Here is an 18,320-nt window from a genome sequence, read left to right as displayed (position 1 = left end):
TGGCTATGAGATAAGGCTTGCAATTAAATGATTGTGCACTGATGTTCAGGGCATTTTTTTGCTTATTTTATCATGTCTTCTAAGATTTGTGTCCCACAAAGCAAGGACTGCAGTAGGCTTTCTGTTCTGTAGCATAGCAGTGGTTGTGTTAATTGTCATCTGCAGCCGTGGTTGGATATGGCCAGGAGCAATTTCTCTGCTCCTGGAATATTACTTTAGCTTGACTCTGCCTCAAAGCATCGACCAGTCTGATTCTAATATTTATGATATGTAAGCTGCTAGCGACCTGACCTCTGCCCCTGGTGCAGGGAAATGGCATGTATGTTCTGCTGGGATCAGGTTCTTCACCTCAAACAAGGGAAGATAAAGGCTTTGTTTAAAAATAAAGACATCACTCTTGGGTTTGTCAGTGGTACTGTACATTTTCCCCTCTGCCACTCTGTGTTTACAGGCATACAAAACAAAAATAAATGTATGAGAAAGAGAGCGTAAGGTCAGCATATCAAGTGTCAAAAGTAGCCCATGAAATTTTATTGGTGGTGCATTTAATCTGCTAAGCGTTTTTTACAAGGTACATACAAACAGTGGAATTGTAAAAATTTATGGAATGCTGTGTACAGTGTGGCTGTTTATGAAGAAAGGAAAATTTATATCTAGTTGAAATAAACCAAAGGGGAATGTTTTATGAAGACTTCTCAACAGCGGGGTACATGAAGCGAGATCTGGGTAAGGGGAGGAATGGGTATTTGCAGGGGTTGACTGATCTTTGTGGTGGTTTTCTGCCCCTTCAGCAGCTAATAGTTTCATCCTTCTGTGGCTGTCAAATCGGCAGGATGCTGGATGCAGTGATGGCTTTTTTTTTTTCCTGTACAACGGAAGGGAAACACAAGTGAACAGCTGCTGCTGGTATCTCTGGTACAAGGCTCTTGCTCTTGGGCCTGTTCCAGTCTAACAGTTTCTTGAGCAGCCCTTAATATCCAGCTGGGAAGGGTTAACTGAAGCCAATCACTTTGACATCAGCATTTTTTGTTTCCTTTTTCGTCCAGTATTTTGTTGATGATAAAGCACAGACTTAGTCAATTGAGAGATTCCAGAGCTGCAGAATCAGAGATAATTTAATTAACGGAATTGCTTGTGATTGCCCACTGGGACGGCGGGTAGGAATTGCTCGATTTAATTTGGAGAAACAAAGATCACATGCATGCTAATGTTTGACAAATAACCAGCATTTGAGTTAAAGTTTTTTTGCGGGCGGTGGGGGCAGCCAATTCCCAGGGGAGATTTCCTATGAGGTGATTGCTGAGTAACAGCTCAAAGCTCAAGATAGATCCTTTTCCCTTTTACATGGTATTTTTATGTCCTTCTGCTGGCCTTTCACCTGCACAAAGCAAGGATTTGCTCAAAGGAAGAAAGTTTCTTATTTTTAGTACTATGAACAGTAGAAAAACATGCATTGGGCACAAAGACCAAAAACTACCGCGTGCTGTCTGCCAGGTCTCATTGACTTGCTTCCTGGTACCCAGCATCTTCAACTGTGACTGCAAAGTTGTTGAAGAGTTATCCACAAAGTCCAGAAAGAAGTGCAGGACCAAGCTTCCTCCACGAGGAGCCCTCACTTCATGTTTCTGCTCTTGTATAAACATTCTTGCACAGGCTCCCCTGCTCGTGGTGATGTAGGTCCACAGAGTGTGGATGTGCCCTCTCGATACCTTCTCAGCCAGGGAGGACAACGCAGGTATCAGCAAGGCTGCTCACATTCGCATGGCTGGAGAAGCACCAGCGCTGGGGCTCGAGGCATTGCTCTTGGCAGCAGTTGTGCTCAGCAGATCTCTCTGCAGGCTGATAAATGACGTTATCCAAACATGTCAAATCAGAGTGCTGAGGCGCAAAATTGTTAAAAGAGTCCTCCCACATCCAGCACGAGGTCAAGGCAAAGCGGGAAGAGGAGGGCTGTGGAAGCCAATTCCTTCTTCCCTGTAATTCCCTCTGCCTCCCTTGGCAGGGTAACCTGTACACAGCCTTACCCCATCCGTGGAGCTTGGCTTTCTGACCCTCGCTCCACCCCGGCATTAGCCTGTAAAAGTGCTGCACAGGCTGCACCCAGCTGTGTCCGGGCAAGCGCACACAAGGTGTACACACAAGAGGGAAGCCTGAGGGAGTTCCCAAGATTGCTGCTGCAGGAAGAATTGCTCCTAAGCGATGCTTATCTTTAGGATACAAGCAGCAGGTTGACGGTAAAATGTCACTAAATGGAATGGCATGTGTCCCAAGTGTGCTGGCCACCACGGGAGCCAGACACATGGGAAGTAACTCTCATCTTTATTCCATCCCTGGAGGTAGCTCCAGTTTCCTTTATTTACTAATGTTCTCCCTATTTCCCTTGACCTCATTTCCTCCGGCTTTTCGGAAGCAACCATGCAATTATCGCTCACTTTGGGTTGACCCTTGGCCACCACGTCCCTGGTTGCTGCTTCTTTGGGAGGCTTTCCTGAAATCTCAAGTGCAAAATACTCACTTGTGGCCAAAATATCTCTCTTGTGAGATAGGAGCTGAGTCTTCCGCACTATTCTGTGCATCAGGATTTGTCTTGAGAGCATGCTTGGCAGGGAGAATGTGAAGTTTAAAGTCTGTCACAGCTGAGCTTTGATCAGTGCTGGGAGATATTGCAGTGGCTAAAGCTCCCTCCCTTACCAATGCACCCCAGTCTTGTTAATAAATGTATATTTAACAATGTCTGGAGCGTATGAAGTGATAATAACTAAATCAATACCTCCCACATTGATTGTCCAGGATCCCTACAGCGTGACGCACGCAGCGGTGCGGTAATTTTCCAGCTAACTAGCACCCTGATCTACAGCCCTCCTATTGATTGGCCATTGTATCAGGCAGCCTCTGAGCATTATTGCTTATACCTCTATTCAGCCTCCTTTTCTGATTCATTCGTTTATTACTGGACAGGTGCGATTATCTCAGAGACTTTCCGAATTGGCCGATGGGGGTCAGCCATTTAGACTTCTATAAACAAGCCATTTTCTATCTCCTCTAGTTGTTGCAGAGGCAAATTTTTCCTTTTCAAGCTTTGACTGTTATTGGGCTGGAACTGGGGATGGATTGGCCTTTGCTTGGATCTGCTCGAGGATTCCACTTTTGCCGTTCCTTGCTGAGTTGTCTGCCCTTCGGAGGAGGACAGATGGCTCCATGGATAGTAATAGGAGAATTTAGTAATGGCTGAGGTTCTGCTTGCCACTCATTTTGGGCAGGAGCCACACTTACTACCTTTTAAAACTCCAGTGCCCTTATGCACTCAGGAAGGAGAAATGAATTCCAGAAAGTCAAATCCAACTGCAGCCTTCATCTAGCATCAGCTTCTTGATGGGCCAGACTGGAAGGGAAACAATTTTCTCATCTGACAGTAATCTTCAAATAAATAATTCTGTTTCTTCCTTGGATAAAACTAACATCTTTCCAGTCATTCTTTGAAAACACTAACAACTCTCCTTGAGGGTGAGAACCCAAACTGGGAGATTATAATAATTTATACCAAAGAGCAGGAGCAAGTGGGTGGTTTACAGTGGGGAGAGCTGTCTCCTACTGAAGCTCTTTCATTTTGCTCCAAAGAATATTTATTGATACCAAGACTTGAATCCACAGTGTCCCTGTCCCCAGGCAGACCTTACCCACTAGGCTATCATGTGTATTTCTTTGCCTTTTTTGCAGTTTTAAAACTGTTACCATTTCCTATCAACTGTCATTTGCAATGAATCTCTTTCTGATGAAGGTCTCTCCTCGATTAGCTCATGCAGAGTGTCTGATCTGTACAAAGGCAGGAGTGAAGCTGGAGGAGCTTTGTAACACTGGTACTTAACCACATGCACTCCTGCAGCTCCAGTTTCTTCTGAAGTGTCATAATTAGAAAAATCACTCAAGATCTTTTTGACTAGCTCTGTTTCCAGAGCCTTGGGAAAAGCCAGCAGAATCACCTCATGGGAGATACCTCAGGGCCTTCCCTGCGTGCCAACGACAAGTGACTAATGAACAAAGGAGCAAGTGTGGGAGTGCTGAGATTGCAGCTCACTTTATCGGTTGTAGTAATTCTACTAGAGCCATGTTATCGCCACCTGTTGATTGCAACTCACTTTATTGGTTGTAGTAATTCCACTAGACCCATGTTTTAGCCATCTGTTGATGAATCATCCCCTAAAAAGATAGAACACGAAGGTGCCACTGTGGGTTATGTCGTGACTGATGCAGCTTCTGGTGGCGAGGTACTCTTCAGGTTCTTTGGAGCTTGAATCTGCTTGGACAGGCCTAAAATTCACTGACATACATGAAAATTGCTCTTTCATTTTGTTTTTTTCACAAGACTGAAAGCCTTAATGTCAATGCAATACTCTAAACCTTTTCTGGGGAATGCTTGAGGGCCCCTCCCTATGCCTGCATTGTGTAGAAATCGGATTTTGCAGCATGCTGGAGTGACACATCCTTGTCTATAATGCTCCCTGCATCTCATTTGCTAAGCATTGCTGTCTGCCCTTGCTTTTAGGTTGGCAAGTTGCTCTTTTCACCAGCCTCGCAGAACCGTGAAAATACACTTGCCTGCCCTCAGCACAGTGCCTCTGTGACAAAAGAGATAATGCTGCCCATCAAAAATGACCCTAGGAAATGGGAAAGCAGAGATTGTAAAGCTGCTTTTATAGCCACCCTGTTGGCACAGTGTCCGTAGCTCTTGGTTTCTTCTTTTTTTCAGTATTAGAACCCAAAAAGCTAGGAGTTTCTTTAATATAAAAACATTGTGCTGATCCTGTGTAATGAGCTGATTCTGTTTCACAAGGTTGGTGGCCAGCAAAGACCTCCATCACCTGAGGGGAAGAGCAGCTCCTATTGCCCACAGAAAGTTATCTCACCAGCTTTAGAGCAACATACAGAACTTTGTCTAAAGCATTTGGTCCTAAGGAATCTCTTAAGGGTAGCAAAAGAAGAGACAGAACTACAAACAAACAAAAAAAATCTGTTCTTTAAATGTCCGTGTCTTGCAGAAGCTTGCTCTGAATGAAGTTGGCAACGCCAGCCCTGTCGTGTTCTGTCGTGCTGTGTTTGGAAGTGTTCGGTAGGACACGTCAAAGAATTCAAACTGGGCTTTTCAGTATTTTTTCTTCACCCCAGGTTGAATGTACTAGTTCAAATGTTGCCATTTCCTGTGTGGTACCTGCCTTGGGATCCTTTTTCACCCAAACTCTTAACAATCTTGTGTGCTCAGTGATGCTCACTCTCCATCATCTTTTGCAGAATTACAGAAGACTCTGCAGTGACAACATTTGAAGCGTTAAAGGCTCGTGTCCGTGAGTTAGAAAGGCAGCTTTCCCGTGGGGACCGCTATAAATGTCTCATTTGCATGGTGAGTAGCACTCCACTTGTGGTAATGAATCAGAAATGTCTTGGTGCCTTTGCCGAGGAGGGGAGAAGTTTTTTCCCTTTTTTGGGTGGAGTGGGGGAACTCATCCTTGTCCCTGTACACGAATTAGCCTTCCAAATGAAGGTGCTAGGTCTTTTTAGCAACTGTATGTATTACGTTGTTCCGCTGGTATGTGGAGCTGTCCATCTGTATCAGGGCAAGCCCCCAACTTCAGAAGACTTTCAGTCTTCCTGTAGAAGACTCCCAAATACCAGCATCCTCTTCCTGCATGTGCAGATTTACATACGTAGGAGAGAGCAGAATCTGTGATCTGAGCCGCGCCGTACGATTTGGGAACAGGAATGTTGTCTGAGCATTTAAAAGTTGTCGATGTCTCTGCTCTGTGGTGATGCTGAGGCCTTCTTAAAGAAAGGCAGCAGCTCCCTCTGATGGTCTGAGCCTGCAGAGCTTTGCATCTCCTGCTGGGTTTTTATTCTGGTGACAGTGGGAGAAAATTCTGTTTGGCGAAGGGCTACCTCTGCAACTTCAGCTTGATTCACGGTGCTCGCTTTCCCATCTCACGACCTGAATGTATGGGGGTGCAGTCCCCATCTCTTCTCCCACAGAAGGGACGACAGCTTGCTGCTGATTTCCAGAGGTTATTAATACTCAAGAGAAGGCATGTCTGCTGAAATAGCAGCAGCATTCTTGGGATGTAGTTAAGCTGTTCCTGCAGGGCTAGGAGTTGTGATAAGGGTTAATCTTACCCTGCCACTGCTTTTGGTATGATCTGGTGACCCTTCTGATGGGAATAATAGCAGGTGGCCAAGGCAACTTCAGATGGTCCTGCGATAACTGTGCTGAGCCAGGTCACCACTTAAGTGGATTATGGGCTTCCAACAGGAGTTCTGGGAAGCCAGAAGAATGGACTGCAGAGACTTTCTGCCTCTACTGCACAAACATTGCAAAAATACAAACTTAAATATTATGCAAGCTTTTTTTTTTATTTAATACAAAATACAAGGCAGTGTTACCCACAAAGAAGGGTGTTGTGATGGGGTTGGGAGCAAAGAATCAGTAGATCCCTGCTATGGAAATAACCTGTTTGCTTCTTCTCCTCAGGACTCCTACACAATGCCCCTGACTTCCATTCAGTGCTGGCATGTGCACTGTGAAGAATGCTGGCTGCGGACTCTGGTGAGGCTCTTGGCTACTTTCTTGTTGACTTATAGACTTTTTCCTCTCTTCTGGGATACTTTATTTAAATCACCATGGGAAAGGTGCTTTTTGCTTTATTTTAAACAATATGAGTGCCATGCATGCAGACTTCCCAAGCCTTGCTGTTTAACAACCCACTCTAGCTTTGACTTGAGTGAGTTTTGTCTGAGTCGTCGTGATCAAAGTGCGGTCCTGCCCCTTGCTTGCTCCTCTGCTGCTGTGGGGACAGGCATTGCTCTTGTAAGAGCTCTGTGCTGGGGACAGCCTTGCCTTAGAGTAATTTCCTGTGGGACATCCGTGCAGAGAGGTACAGCCATGAGAGTGGAGGCCAAATCCACTGAGATTCGTGGAATGGGTAGCTTCTGAGAAACCTAATATTCCCCGGAAGCAAAGAGAATCATCTTCAGGATAGATGATGTGGAAGGGAGCTTTTTTGAATATGAATCTATATTTTTCAGATTATTTGAAATAGCACTGTGCAGTTTTCAAGCATATGCCATTCTGTTTGGAAGATTGGGGACTACCTTGAAAATTGAATAGGTGACCCAATGCAGTAAATTTATACGTGTATTAAAGGACATCAGGTTAAAATTCAAGGTGTTATTAAATAAAGTGTTTTCCTTTCCTTTGTTAAAACTGTGGGTTTTATAATCAGCCTTTCAACTCCCCTGTGCAGCTGATTTTCAAGCTTTCTTTTTATTCATGTTGGGGAGTGGAAAATACTTATGCTTTCTAGTTCTCTTGCTAGCAAGATGATACAGTATTGGGTTGCAAGCAATGTAAGGGAATGCCACTCCTAAAAACTGTTCCTGTAAGGCATTACAAAATCTACTTTATAGAACACGTTGTGCGCTTGGAATTACGATTAAGCTGATCATGCTCCATTAAATTCTGCCTTTTAAAAGTCTTGTCCCAGAAAAGTTACCAGGACGGTGAAGTGCCTGTGGGCTTGAGTACTAATAGCAACTCAATAACTTGGCTATCCCTTGGGCTGTATTTTATAGCTCTTCAGCTACACCCCGTCACTATTTAGATTACACAAGCTTTTGTAAACATTTTAGCAGCATGTTATAAAAGACACATATGTGGGTACATAGCTGTGAGATGTTTGGATGAATGAGTGCTCTGCCACCTTTGCTAAGTGGAGAGTAATCTTGTCCTTCAGCAGTGTGACAAGCAGAGGATAAAACACTAATTTCTTTTTCATTTTCTTTACTCTGAAGTCTTTGTCCTCTCCTCCTCCCAGCAGCCTCAAATCATCTTCTAAATCTGTGGCACTGATTTCAGGCTATTCTTAGGCTCAGCAGCAACTTAGTTCAACTTCAGTCAGGCACCTTTGTTTCATGTGCAGCGGTCACGGCTGCTCATAAGGACTGGGAAATCCCACTCCAGCTGCTCAGGGGTTGGCATTTACCCTTGGAGAGGGGGAGCCATCTCCCCTGTAGATATCCGTGAGGAAGGTGGGAATCAAGCTGGCTGTGTGCTATTGCACATGGCTCTTCTGCCAACTGGGCAGGCGGGGTGGGAATAGTCCAGCAAGACATCATATTAGGACTTGGCACTTGCGTAGGGGAAGCAATTAATAAGTGGCTACTCATGTGTTCCCCAGTCTTAGCCTCTCCCTGCAGCCCCCAATTTATTAAACCAGGACTTTTCACAAGGCATACTTGCACTCCCTCTCCCGTCTCAAAAAAAATCTCCCAGCCTGTGTTCGCATGTTTCTAATGTAACCATTAAAATGTAGCCCGAAGACAGCAATAAAAACCCTGGAACGCCTTGGTGCTTTTGTGTCTTGATCAAAGTCAATGTGTGTAATCTCGTTAAGACTGCCCTCCTTCCCCCTCCTTTTTTTATGAATTTAATGGCATACAGCAGCTGGGCTCAGTGTTTAATGCTCACCAACCTGCATTGTTCTAATTAAGGTATCTCCTTTTATTTTGGGCACAAAAGAGACTCTTGTTTTTTTAACAAGCGAGGAGCTGTGGGATAGTGTGTGTAATAATCGCTGCTGTTACCTTTCCCTGGGTATAAAGCTGGCTCCCCAGTGGGGGCAGGAGGAGGGAGCCTGCGCGTGCAGCACACATGGAAAGACTCGGCTGGGGGAGAGGGGCAACGTTTTTCTTCTGTTGTGCAATAAACAATTTGTTGGAGTTAATAGGAGTTGGGGCGGGCGGGTTGTGTCAGGCTTCCGGCCCCTTTTGAACATTCTGGAGATCTGCCATCCCTGCTGGTGAAAAGTCCCTTTTCTCCTGTGTGCCTGTGGTTTATATGCCCAGCCAAGATCTAATATTAAATTAGAGTGTGAGTGTGTTTGTGTGAGAGGGAGGGAGGACTGTGTCTTGAACAAGGCCTTGGAACCAAAGGCTCAGAGTGCCTGGGAGCACTTCTAAACCTTTGCAAGCTATTGAAGATGGTGAAATTTGGTGTTTACGTCTATGGACCAGAGGAGGTGAAGTGGTTTTTAAAAGGTTTAAACATTTTCTAGGATATGATGCTACAATGATGTGAGCATCTCTAGTATCCTCTGATTTGCATGGTGTCTAGGGCACTGATGAGGATTGGATCTTTAAAGCACTTAGGCTTTCTGAAAATATAATTTTTGAACTTTTGGCTCTTGAACTCCAATTCCAAATTATAACTGTTCTGTTGCTAGGGGAGAGGTGGAGACATTTTTAACCACCAACTCTACAAATGACTGCTGGGCTGTCTGTCTTAGGTACTGTTATACTAGAGCTCAATGCATCAAACCAGCTCCAAGTTCTGGGGATGAAGTATCTACTGGAGCAGTATCCCTCTCTATCTCCTTAACATGAAGGAAAGGCTGGGGGCACTGAAAGGGACCCTGCAGATGGCTTAAGAGAACAGAGATCATGGTGCTCACCGAGTTAGCCAGCACCTCAGCGCCAGTAGAAACTGCTTGGTTAGATGGTCCTCCTCAGAGTGGCCATGGAGAAAGGGAGGAACCAGCCCTTCACTCAGTGTCAGGACACGAGTCAGTGGTTTTCTCTCCTTCCACTTGCTTGGTGAGCAGAACCAGTCTGCCGTGGGCTGTGGTTGTTGTGCTGTGTGCTGCATATGCTGTGGGCAGCTATGTGGTTGTAGGCCCAACAGGAATGGAGGCAGGGAGAGGGATACAAAAACGTGTTGCTTGATGCCATGTGATTGTGCCTGGTTTCCCAGGAAATCATATTACCTGTTTTGTCTGCTGGGTTTGTATCGCTGTGTCAAACCACGCCTTTGAGCTTGGTGCTCCCTGCTTGCTGGTTGTCTGGGGCACTCAACGCAGTGACATTTTTCACTCCTCCATCCTGCTTGCTAGTTGGTATCTTCAAGTTATGCAGCAACTAGGACACTAGCCTGGAGTGACTTCCCAGCAATCCCTTTTGGAAACCCCTGAAAACACGTGCAGGTTCTTCAAAGACAGGAGGGGAAATGGAGTTGCGGGAGGGAGGCTTAGTCTGGGTAACAGGAGGTGGGGTTCATTTCCCTGAATGTCGACTCTCCTCATGGCAGGTGTCCATCCTCAGCTGGTTGGTGGAGTGCACCCCTGGGTCACTGGGTGATGGGGCATGAATCTCCCTCTCTGGAAGAGGTTTGTCTGCCCCTTCTCTATCCTTCCCCATTAACTGAGAGGGACTCTACAGCTACTAGTGGGTGAGGTTCGTATTTTCCTTCTCTGGGGAAGAGTGCTCTGACAGTAAAGAATAGCATTCTGCTGCAGTGCTTCGCTGGGGAGGTGTGGAGCCTCCATCCTTGGAGGTTTGTGAGAACAGGTTTGAATGTGTGTCAATCAGCAGTAATTCAGGTTGAGGAGATCTTGCTGGGGGAATGGGTTGGTGAGTCTGGATGGCCCTCTGAGCTATGGTTCTGTGAACTCCAAAACCCTGTTATCCTTCCTTATGAAATAAATGGAGTTGAAAGCTAAGTCAGGTGATTGTTTGCCAGTGATGGAGCTGTTGGTGGGTGCAGGGGCTGAAAGAGGGCTGGTTTATTTGAGCAGGTGCAGTTTGCTGAGTTTCCCCCATCGCCTGTACAGCCAGATCTAGTATTTCCTATATGTATTTGCTGACCCCAGGCTTGTACTTGGCTGTCTTGGGCTTATTTGAAAATGACAACTGCAAGAGCAGGAAAAAATCACTTCTAAAAAGCCTTCTTCATCACAGAATATGCTTCCAGGGGATCCATCAATACTTATGTATGCTCTGCAGTTGACACATTTGTGTCTTTGGTAGATTACACTACTATGTTCTTAGCCTTGTCGCTTTTTCTAGGCTATAATACTGTATATCGCATGCGGTCTGGAGTATTTTTGTAAGAAATAGTGCAGATACAGAGCAATCCTTCTGGGTGATTTCTTAGTCTTCCAGCAGCATAGGAACCTCCTGAGTCAGCAGCTGTATGGAGGATGCTGCGCGTGATCCTTCATGATTTTCCTATCTGCCATGAGGTTGTCTGGTTATTTATTAACATATTTCAGCTTTGGCCTCCAATAACCTGTGGGAGTGAGCTCCACCCTTTGAGGAGGCTCTGTGAAAAAGATGGCTCTCCTGATTGCTTTAACCCCATTACCTGACCACCGGAGGTACCCCACAACAGCAGTCGTGAATGGCTGTCTCTCTGGTAATTAGCATTTGCAGAGAAGAAGCTGCCACTTCATGTGCAGGCATGGGGAGAGAGGGTTGTCACCTTGGTTGAGAATTGGATCTTGGAGTTCCTCTCCTGGCAGAAGCTGGTTGTTGGTTTGGGTCCCTCCTGTCATCTCTCTGTCTTGGTTTTCCTTCCTATGAAATGGGCAAGCTTTGAGCCCAGGTTTGATGGTGGCACTGTATAGGCAAAGTTGCTCTGTGTGTGCACGTGTCTCTATTCTCTGTGCCTGGTAGCATATTCTGCTTGGAAATTGCCCATTTTTAGACCCACAGGACAGGAGGAAGTGCCTAAATCCTTCCTTTTGAGTTTTCTTGCTTTAGCCAATTTACAGCAGACGTCACACCATTTTTTTTTTAAGAGGCAACTTTAAGACAGAATACTCCCAATCCTTCCTGGCACCATGTGAGCCCTAACGACTTCTCAACATCTCAGCTCTCGTTAATGTATTTTTCAAACTACTACCCCAAGTGATTAGCCTGTATTGTGGATCAATCACTTGCCAAATTTTAATTAAGAAAGGAGGAGAAAAAATAAACTCCATCCTGGTTCCAGCCCCTTTTCTTTGCTTTGTAACAGCCCTGGAGCAAACTTCTTGCAGCACGGTTTTATAAACCCCTCAAAACTGGGGTTTATAATGGAAAAGCTGAGGTGGCCTTTACTCTAGCACACGCAGCTATAACACATCAAGGCTTTTCCATGAAGCTATGATGAAAGGAGCAGAAGGACCTGGAAAAAAAAGAAAGAAAGAAATGGCCGACAGGTGGGACTTATTATTCCACAGCATTTTTATTTCAAGGGAAAAGTTTAGTAACCCCAGCTGGCAGGTGAGCAGTGGGGGAGCAAATGCTTTTTCATTGTGCCTGTGCCAACATGTGTGTGTGTACAAGCTTATGTGCCTCTCTACCAGAGAGGAGAGCTTAAATGCTAGTGCCAATAAATGTTGTACACCTACACTGAAAAGTCAGATGTAAGGAACAAGGTTCTAAGCAATTTCAGTCTAAAAAAGAAAAAAATCAGGACTTAGTTCTGAATTTAACACACATGCTGATGTGTGCAGAGGATGACAGTTTTATTTAAAAAAAAAAAAAAAAAGAGGAAAAAGGCTTCCCCAAGGGTCCAAAGTCATTATTTTTGCTTGAACGGTTTAATACCAAGCATAAGTACTAGGGAGACCCAGAGACCTGGGCCCGGCGTGCCACGTGCAGTCAGCCTGAGCAGCATTCAGGCCTGGCTGCTGAAGGTCTCTAAGATGCCATTGTTCCCTCCAATGTACCCAGGCTTCAGAGCTCAAGATGAGCTGCCCTCCCCACATGCAGGTGAAGCAACACCTACCACTGCCCTAAATGAATCTGCAGTCACGTAGCTTTTGCAGAAAACGAGTCAAGCTACATGTGTTTGGGTTCTACCTTCTGCTGTGGTCGAAAACTTGGCCCTGGCTGCCCATGTGCAGCTCTGAGCCTTAGGTGGGGAGAGTGGATCCCTGCCCAAAAATGTCAGCATGTGGTGCAGAAAGCATATCTCTGGGACAGAGATCCTGGGGTCTGTCAGTTCTCTTTCCCTGTGGTGTGAAAGAATTGCATACCTAACCTTGCTTTGCCATGGAAGAGAGGAACAAAGCTGCAGTCAGTCTAATCAGGCTTTTTCTGCCATCCTGTGGGCTGAGCATGGAGGACTTGTGCTTACAGCTAGCGCCTGCACTGCCTTTGGGAGGACCTGGGCAGTGTGGCTTTCCAGGGAATCTCTCCATCTGAAATTTCCCACATTGAGCTGTCTAGTCTGTGTTAGTGAGGTTACCCTTGCTACGGGATCACACAATCTGCCTGGAGCTGCCTCAGTCCACCTCCAAATCCCAGAACAGAGTACGAGATGCAAGACAGTGAGATGGCAGAAGCAGTAGTTTGCTTTTAGCAAACATGAACTCAAGGGAGTTCAGTGCTCCTCTCCACCCATGTACAGCCAAGCATCTCCAACTTCAGCAGAGCTAAAAGAAAATAGCTGCTGAAATGCTGCTCAGCATTGCTGCACAGGAGCACTGAGGAATAGAGGGGACATGGGTTTAGGTGGCAGCAAGCACTTTCCTTCATCCTTCATCCCAGACTGAAGGCAGGCTGAGGCATTTGGTGGGTCAGGGGACTGGTCTTGCAAAAGGTACCTCTCCCTGATGGATTGTCCAGAGAGGCAGAAGCTCTGGGTACGCAGTTGGGTGCTTTTTTGCCACTTGCCAATAAGCTGTGCATGCAGTAGTCACATCTGGAATGCCTTAAAGTCCCTGTGCACGCTTGTGTTCTGCTTGTCGGGGCACACAGGAAAGCTTGAATGGGCAGCTGCCAACTGCTGCCTCTCTGACAACATGCTGTAAATTAATTCCTCTAGCACCTCTGTGACACTTCCTCTGAGACCCTACAGCTGCAAAGATGATGCCAAGAGGCCAACCAGATGCAACAAGCACCTGAGGGCCAAGGAGCTGCATGATGATGCAGGCCTGAGCAGGGACTCAACTGAAACAGGCTGTTTTGTGGCATTTACATCCAGATTAGTGAGCCTTGGCAGTGCTGCTATGTAGCCCATCCCACAGTAGCTTTAAAGGTGGCAGAAGGGGCAGACATTTAGATTTTTCTCTCCTACCTGTCCTGACTGCTGCAGGAAGTTTTTACTGGGACATGCAGGGTTAGAGCTTGTCCTTTTCTGATGCTGGAGATCCAAAGCTCTGGTCCTGAGCACAAGTGAAGAGGCATGTTATAGAAACAGGCTCTGATAAAGTCCAGTGCACTCGCTCTTTGATTTCATCAAGGTCTTAAGCCTTTCCTTTCAGTCGTGGTTTGTGCTTGCCCTTCCTGGAATCCAGCACGCCAAGTCCGCTCTGTGAAGAGTGGTGCGTGGGGCTGCCCGATGGGTTGCACAGGCACGGTGAGATGGTCCCTGCCCCAGAACACTGAAAGTCTAAATGGACACAGTAGTTAGAGAGGGTGTAAGTCGAGTCCCAGGCAGCTGGAAGGACGTGCCCACAGGCATCAGCACCAGAACTAGATGCACCATCCAGACCAGCAGTGGTCTGTCCCACTGCCAGTCTGTCAGTCACCCTGAGTGATGTCCAGAGTGTCTTGGGTGTCTGTTACGTGTTTCATTCAACTCTTGTTCAATAGGACTTTGTGTGTGGCTGTTCTAGCTCTCAGGTGCAAGTGCCTGTGGCTCCCACATGCATCAGGGCAGCAGCTCAGCCGCTAGCAGCAAGGGGTATATAGTGGGAGCCTGATTGCTCAGAAGTCCAAAGCTCAGGGAACAGCAAGCGTGCAAAGTCCATATGTGCCAGGAATAATGTGCACTGGGAGCAGGGAGGGGGCTGGTTCGAGGCTGGTCTGCAGGGGCTTTTTGCAGAGCAAACATGACTGGCACCTCTTTGGAGTGACATCCCTGTGAATTACTTGCACCTGTGTAAACTTTCTGTACCTGGGCCTCTCCTCCAGATTCTTCTTAGTCCAGGGACCTTCCAGGGGAGAAAACCCCTGTCCTCCCTCTGCACGTGTTGTCAAAAAGCAGAAAGGACCTTTTCTAAGGATGCTTGCCTTTTGTAAACAGCAGTGCCAGCTCCTCTGCCAGTGTCCTGAATCATTTAGTACATCTGTCACAGCTAGGGATGTCCCTAAACGCAGGTAGCAGTACCGAAGCAGTGTGGCAGGCTACGGTCCTGCCCTGCCACTCAGTCTGTATCCTGCAAGCTGTTGTGTTCGCTGCTGCAGGTACTGAAACAAGCCCTGCTAAGGGAGAGCAGCAGCAGCACTGAACTGAAGGACTTCAGTTCTGCCAGCAAGCCCTGTGCAAGCCAGCAGGCTCATGCACGGCATGGTGCATCCCTGATTGCTCACTTGTCATGCTGAACGCTGGGCGTTAGCTGCTGGAAGGGCCTGTCTGACAGCAGTGAGCAAAACTCGGGGTGCTCGGACAGAGCCTGTGCCCAGTTCTGTGCAGCAGAAGGTTGTGTTGAGGCTGTGGTCTGTGTTGAAAGCCAGGGCATCCCAGTTTCCTGCACTGCTGCTGCTGTAGACGGGCGGCTGCCTCGCAGTAGAGCCATCTTTCTGTCATTTTTCCCATCAACTGGCTGTCACATCTGCCAATCTAATGATGACCGTCTTAGCTTGACCCCAAATCTGACGCTTATTAACACCCTCTTGCTGTCAGGCTTGGTGACAGATGGCAGGCACATCAGCCCTTGTTTTATTTCATGTAGTGTTCACGTTGGCCACCCATTACCTCTCCCCAGTTCGCAGTTTACCAGTTGCAGCTCACCTTGTCAGAACAAACTCATCTCCACAGCATCTCTGTGAGCTGGGGGAGGACAGGACAAGGTTTTCCTTCATGCGAGCAGTGCTGGGACTTCCACAGGATGGCCAAGGCAGTCCCCCAGCATGCTTCCTTGAAAGGGATGGTCCAACCCCACCATGAACTGGTTCAGTCATCCCAGCTGAAAATTGTACTTGTTCTGGCTGGGTTGGTTTTCTGCCTGCTCGGTGACCTGAACTGTCTCATCGGGGGCTGCAGGTGAGCAAGGGACGCAGGTCTGCCCGGTAGCCAGCAATGATGGCGCAGTGGGATGGGGTGCTCAGGCCAATCCATCTGCAGAGACTCCTCTCCCCGGAGCTGCTGAGTTTGGTGACGTGTCTTGGCTCTGGGTTTCAGCCCCCTGCAGAGCTCCTGCCTCCAGCTCTCCTGCCCAGCCGCCTCTTGCCCGGGACTGGAATGGGGCAAGGGTCTTGCAGGGCGGGCGAGGAAGGTGTTGGGGCTCCCCTTTCTGTTGGGAGGGCACGGCCCTGCCTGGAGGGGAAGGAGGGTGGCCTTGCTCCCCCTGCTCCTGTGCTGCTCCCCGTGAGGTCCCAGACCATGGGCAGAGTCATGCGAGTTGTCCTCCTTCACACTCTCACTGTTCATCTCATCTGCCGGTTGCAGGGTGCCAAGAAGCTCTGTCCCCAGTGTAACACCATCACGTCTCCTGGAGACCTTCGGCGCATCTACTTATGAAGGACCCAGCGGGAGGGCAGGACCCAGCTACTCGGCTTAGCTCATCACACCAAGGGGGAGAAGAACGACAGCAACAAAAAAAAAAAAGACGTTTTAAAATTTAAAAACAAAAACAAACCAGAGACTCCAGACACGGACTCGAGGATACAGGAGCAGTGGGGAGCCTCGGCTCCCAGGTCCCGCGCGTTGAGGCCTCCTTCAGCATCTGCAGCGGGCAAAACCAAACCCTTTGTTGTGAAGCCCCCGTTTTTTAAAACCAGTATTCCCCATCCACCCGTTCCCTGGAGCTGGCTTTGCATCGCGGATGGCTCGTGAGCCCTCCTTTGGACTGTGTTGGTGACCACTCTGCCCCCAGGAGACTGGGGAAGGGACCCTTGACAGAAAGATGTTAAATAACCTGTAACTTGTGTTCTTTGTTCAGTTTTTTTGTTTTGTTTTTATTTGTTTCGGTTTGGTTTTTGGTTTGGTTCTGTTTTGGTTTTTTGTGGTGTTCTAGTGATAAAAAAAGGTTTAAAGAAGAAAAAACCCACACCCAGGCAGAAATGAAGCACATGTAATATAGATTATATATGTTTACAATGTTGTGTATAAATGGGATAGACTCAAACATTACATACTAATAAGTTTCCCTTTCTTTTTTTTTTGGGTTGTATTTTTTTTTAAAGAAGAAAAAAAAATGAGCAGAGAACATTAAACCCATATTTTTCTTGGTTCAGCAAAGTTTTGGCATTAAAGTCATTAGTTTAAAAAAAGTATATATATACATATATATAATATAAATGGTTTAATGTTCTGTGGTGTATATTTCCTCATTCAGATATGAAGTTAACAGCTTTTAGTAATGGCTGTAGCATTGCCCATAACTTACAGAACTTATGGGGAGTAGAGGAGGTGGATTTTTGTCATTAGTTGTAGCTAATGGGGCTATTTATAATAGAATCGTTATCCCTGGAAAGACACGGCTTTTAGCTCCTTGCCGGGGGACCGGGCAGGGCGGGGGGATCTGGCTCAGCCCCCTTTGCCATTCCCAGCTGGGGAAGGGGCAAACGGTGCGGAACTGGAGTGAGGCAGCCTGCCAGAGCGCTGCCCTCTCCCCTGGCCGGGAGCCCCTGCTCGAGGGTCTGGCTGACCCCCTCATGCCTCCTCCAAGGCTGTAGCCCCTGCCCCTGCCCCTGCCTTGGTTTGCTTTCCTCCCCTCCAGGCAGAGTTTGCTGGCTGAGGGTGCCTGAGCTGCTCCCAGTGCCCGCTGCCCAGGCAGGGCGGCAGGGAGGCGGTGGGCGCAGGGAGGGATGCCGGGGGACAGGGTGGCCCTGCTCGTGGCTTTGCCCAGAGAGGCTCAGCCGGTTCCCTCATGGTGCTGGCCGCAGTGGGCACTGGTGCTGCCTGGCAGAGGCATCTGAGCCCTGCAGATCCAGCCCTGCCCCGCACCGGCTTCCCTCAGCTCCCACTCTCCTGGAGCCTGCATTTTGCAAAAGAGGTTTTGGCACTGGGGCAGAGACTGAGCCAGCCCTGTCTCGCCCCCACAGCCACCCCCAGGGCTTGCCTGCAGGCTGCAGCAAGCAGAGGTGCTTCCAGCCAGAGGTTCCCCACAGCCCCAGCTTCTTCTATGCAGTCCCTCATGCTTGTCCCCGTCTCCCGTATCCTCAGCCTTAACCAAAGCTGCCATCTGGCCTGGTTTTTTTTGTTTTTTTTTCTTTTATTTTCAGGACCCAAGAAACAGATACTGATCCATTTCCCCAGGTGAATGCATGCCCTGTGTGCTGACTTCTCCCAGCTCCACACCGTGCAGCCTTCCCCCCAGCTCCCGGGCGGTCGTGGGGTGCCAGCTCCCCGAAGCCAGAAGATGGGGAAGTTCATCTCCCCCTGCTCCCACAGGGTCTTCCCAAGCAGATCCCACCTGGCAGCACAACGTGGCCGGGGCATTTTAAGAGAGTCTGGAAACAGCAGTGGATGAGGATTTTGGAGCTGCGGCTCCAGTGCTGCTGGGCTGCTGGGGCCTTTCCAGGGAGGGAAGGGCTGGGGAGGCAGGATGCCTGAGGGGTGATGGTCC

General features: G+C 47.8%; 1 protein-coding gene across 3 annotated transcripts in view; it reads left to right on the top strand.

Moving 5' to 3' along the window:
- RNF220 (ring finger protein 220) overlaps window positions 1–16,990 on the top strand; it is a 229,520-nt gene extending 212,530 nt beyond the window's left edge. For 2 of the 3 annotated variants that reach the window (XM_075097813.1, XM_075097812.1), the window contains 3 exons: window positions 5,287–5,395; window positions 6,515–6,589; window positions 16,199–16,990. In XM_075097813.1, coding sequence (XP_074953914.1) covers window positions 5,287–5,395; window positions 6,515–6,589; window positions 16,199–16,270 — 256 coding nt within the window. In that variant the 3' untranslated portion in view covers window positions 16,271–16,990. The remainder of the gene's footprint in view (window positions 1–5,286; window positions 5,396–6,514; window positions 6,590–16,198) is intronic. The other variant, XM_075097811.1, reaches the window with a different exon arrangement.
- The last annotated feature ends 1,330 nt before the right edge of the window (window positions 16,991–18,320 follow it).

Source organism: Phalacrocorax aristotelis, chromosome 6, assembly GCF_949628215.1.
Source record: "Phalacrocorax aristotelis chromosome 6, bGulAri2.1, whole genome shotgun sequence".
NCBI lineage: Eukaryota > Metazoa > Chordata > Aves > Suliformes > Phalacrocoracidae > Phalacrocorax > Phalacrocorax aristotelis.
This window is presented reverse-complemented; position numbering and strand designations above follow the sequence as displayed.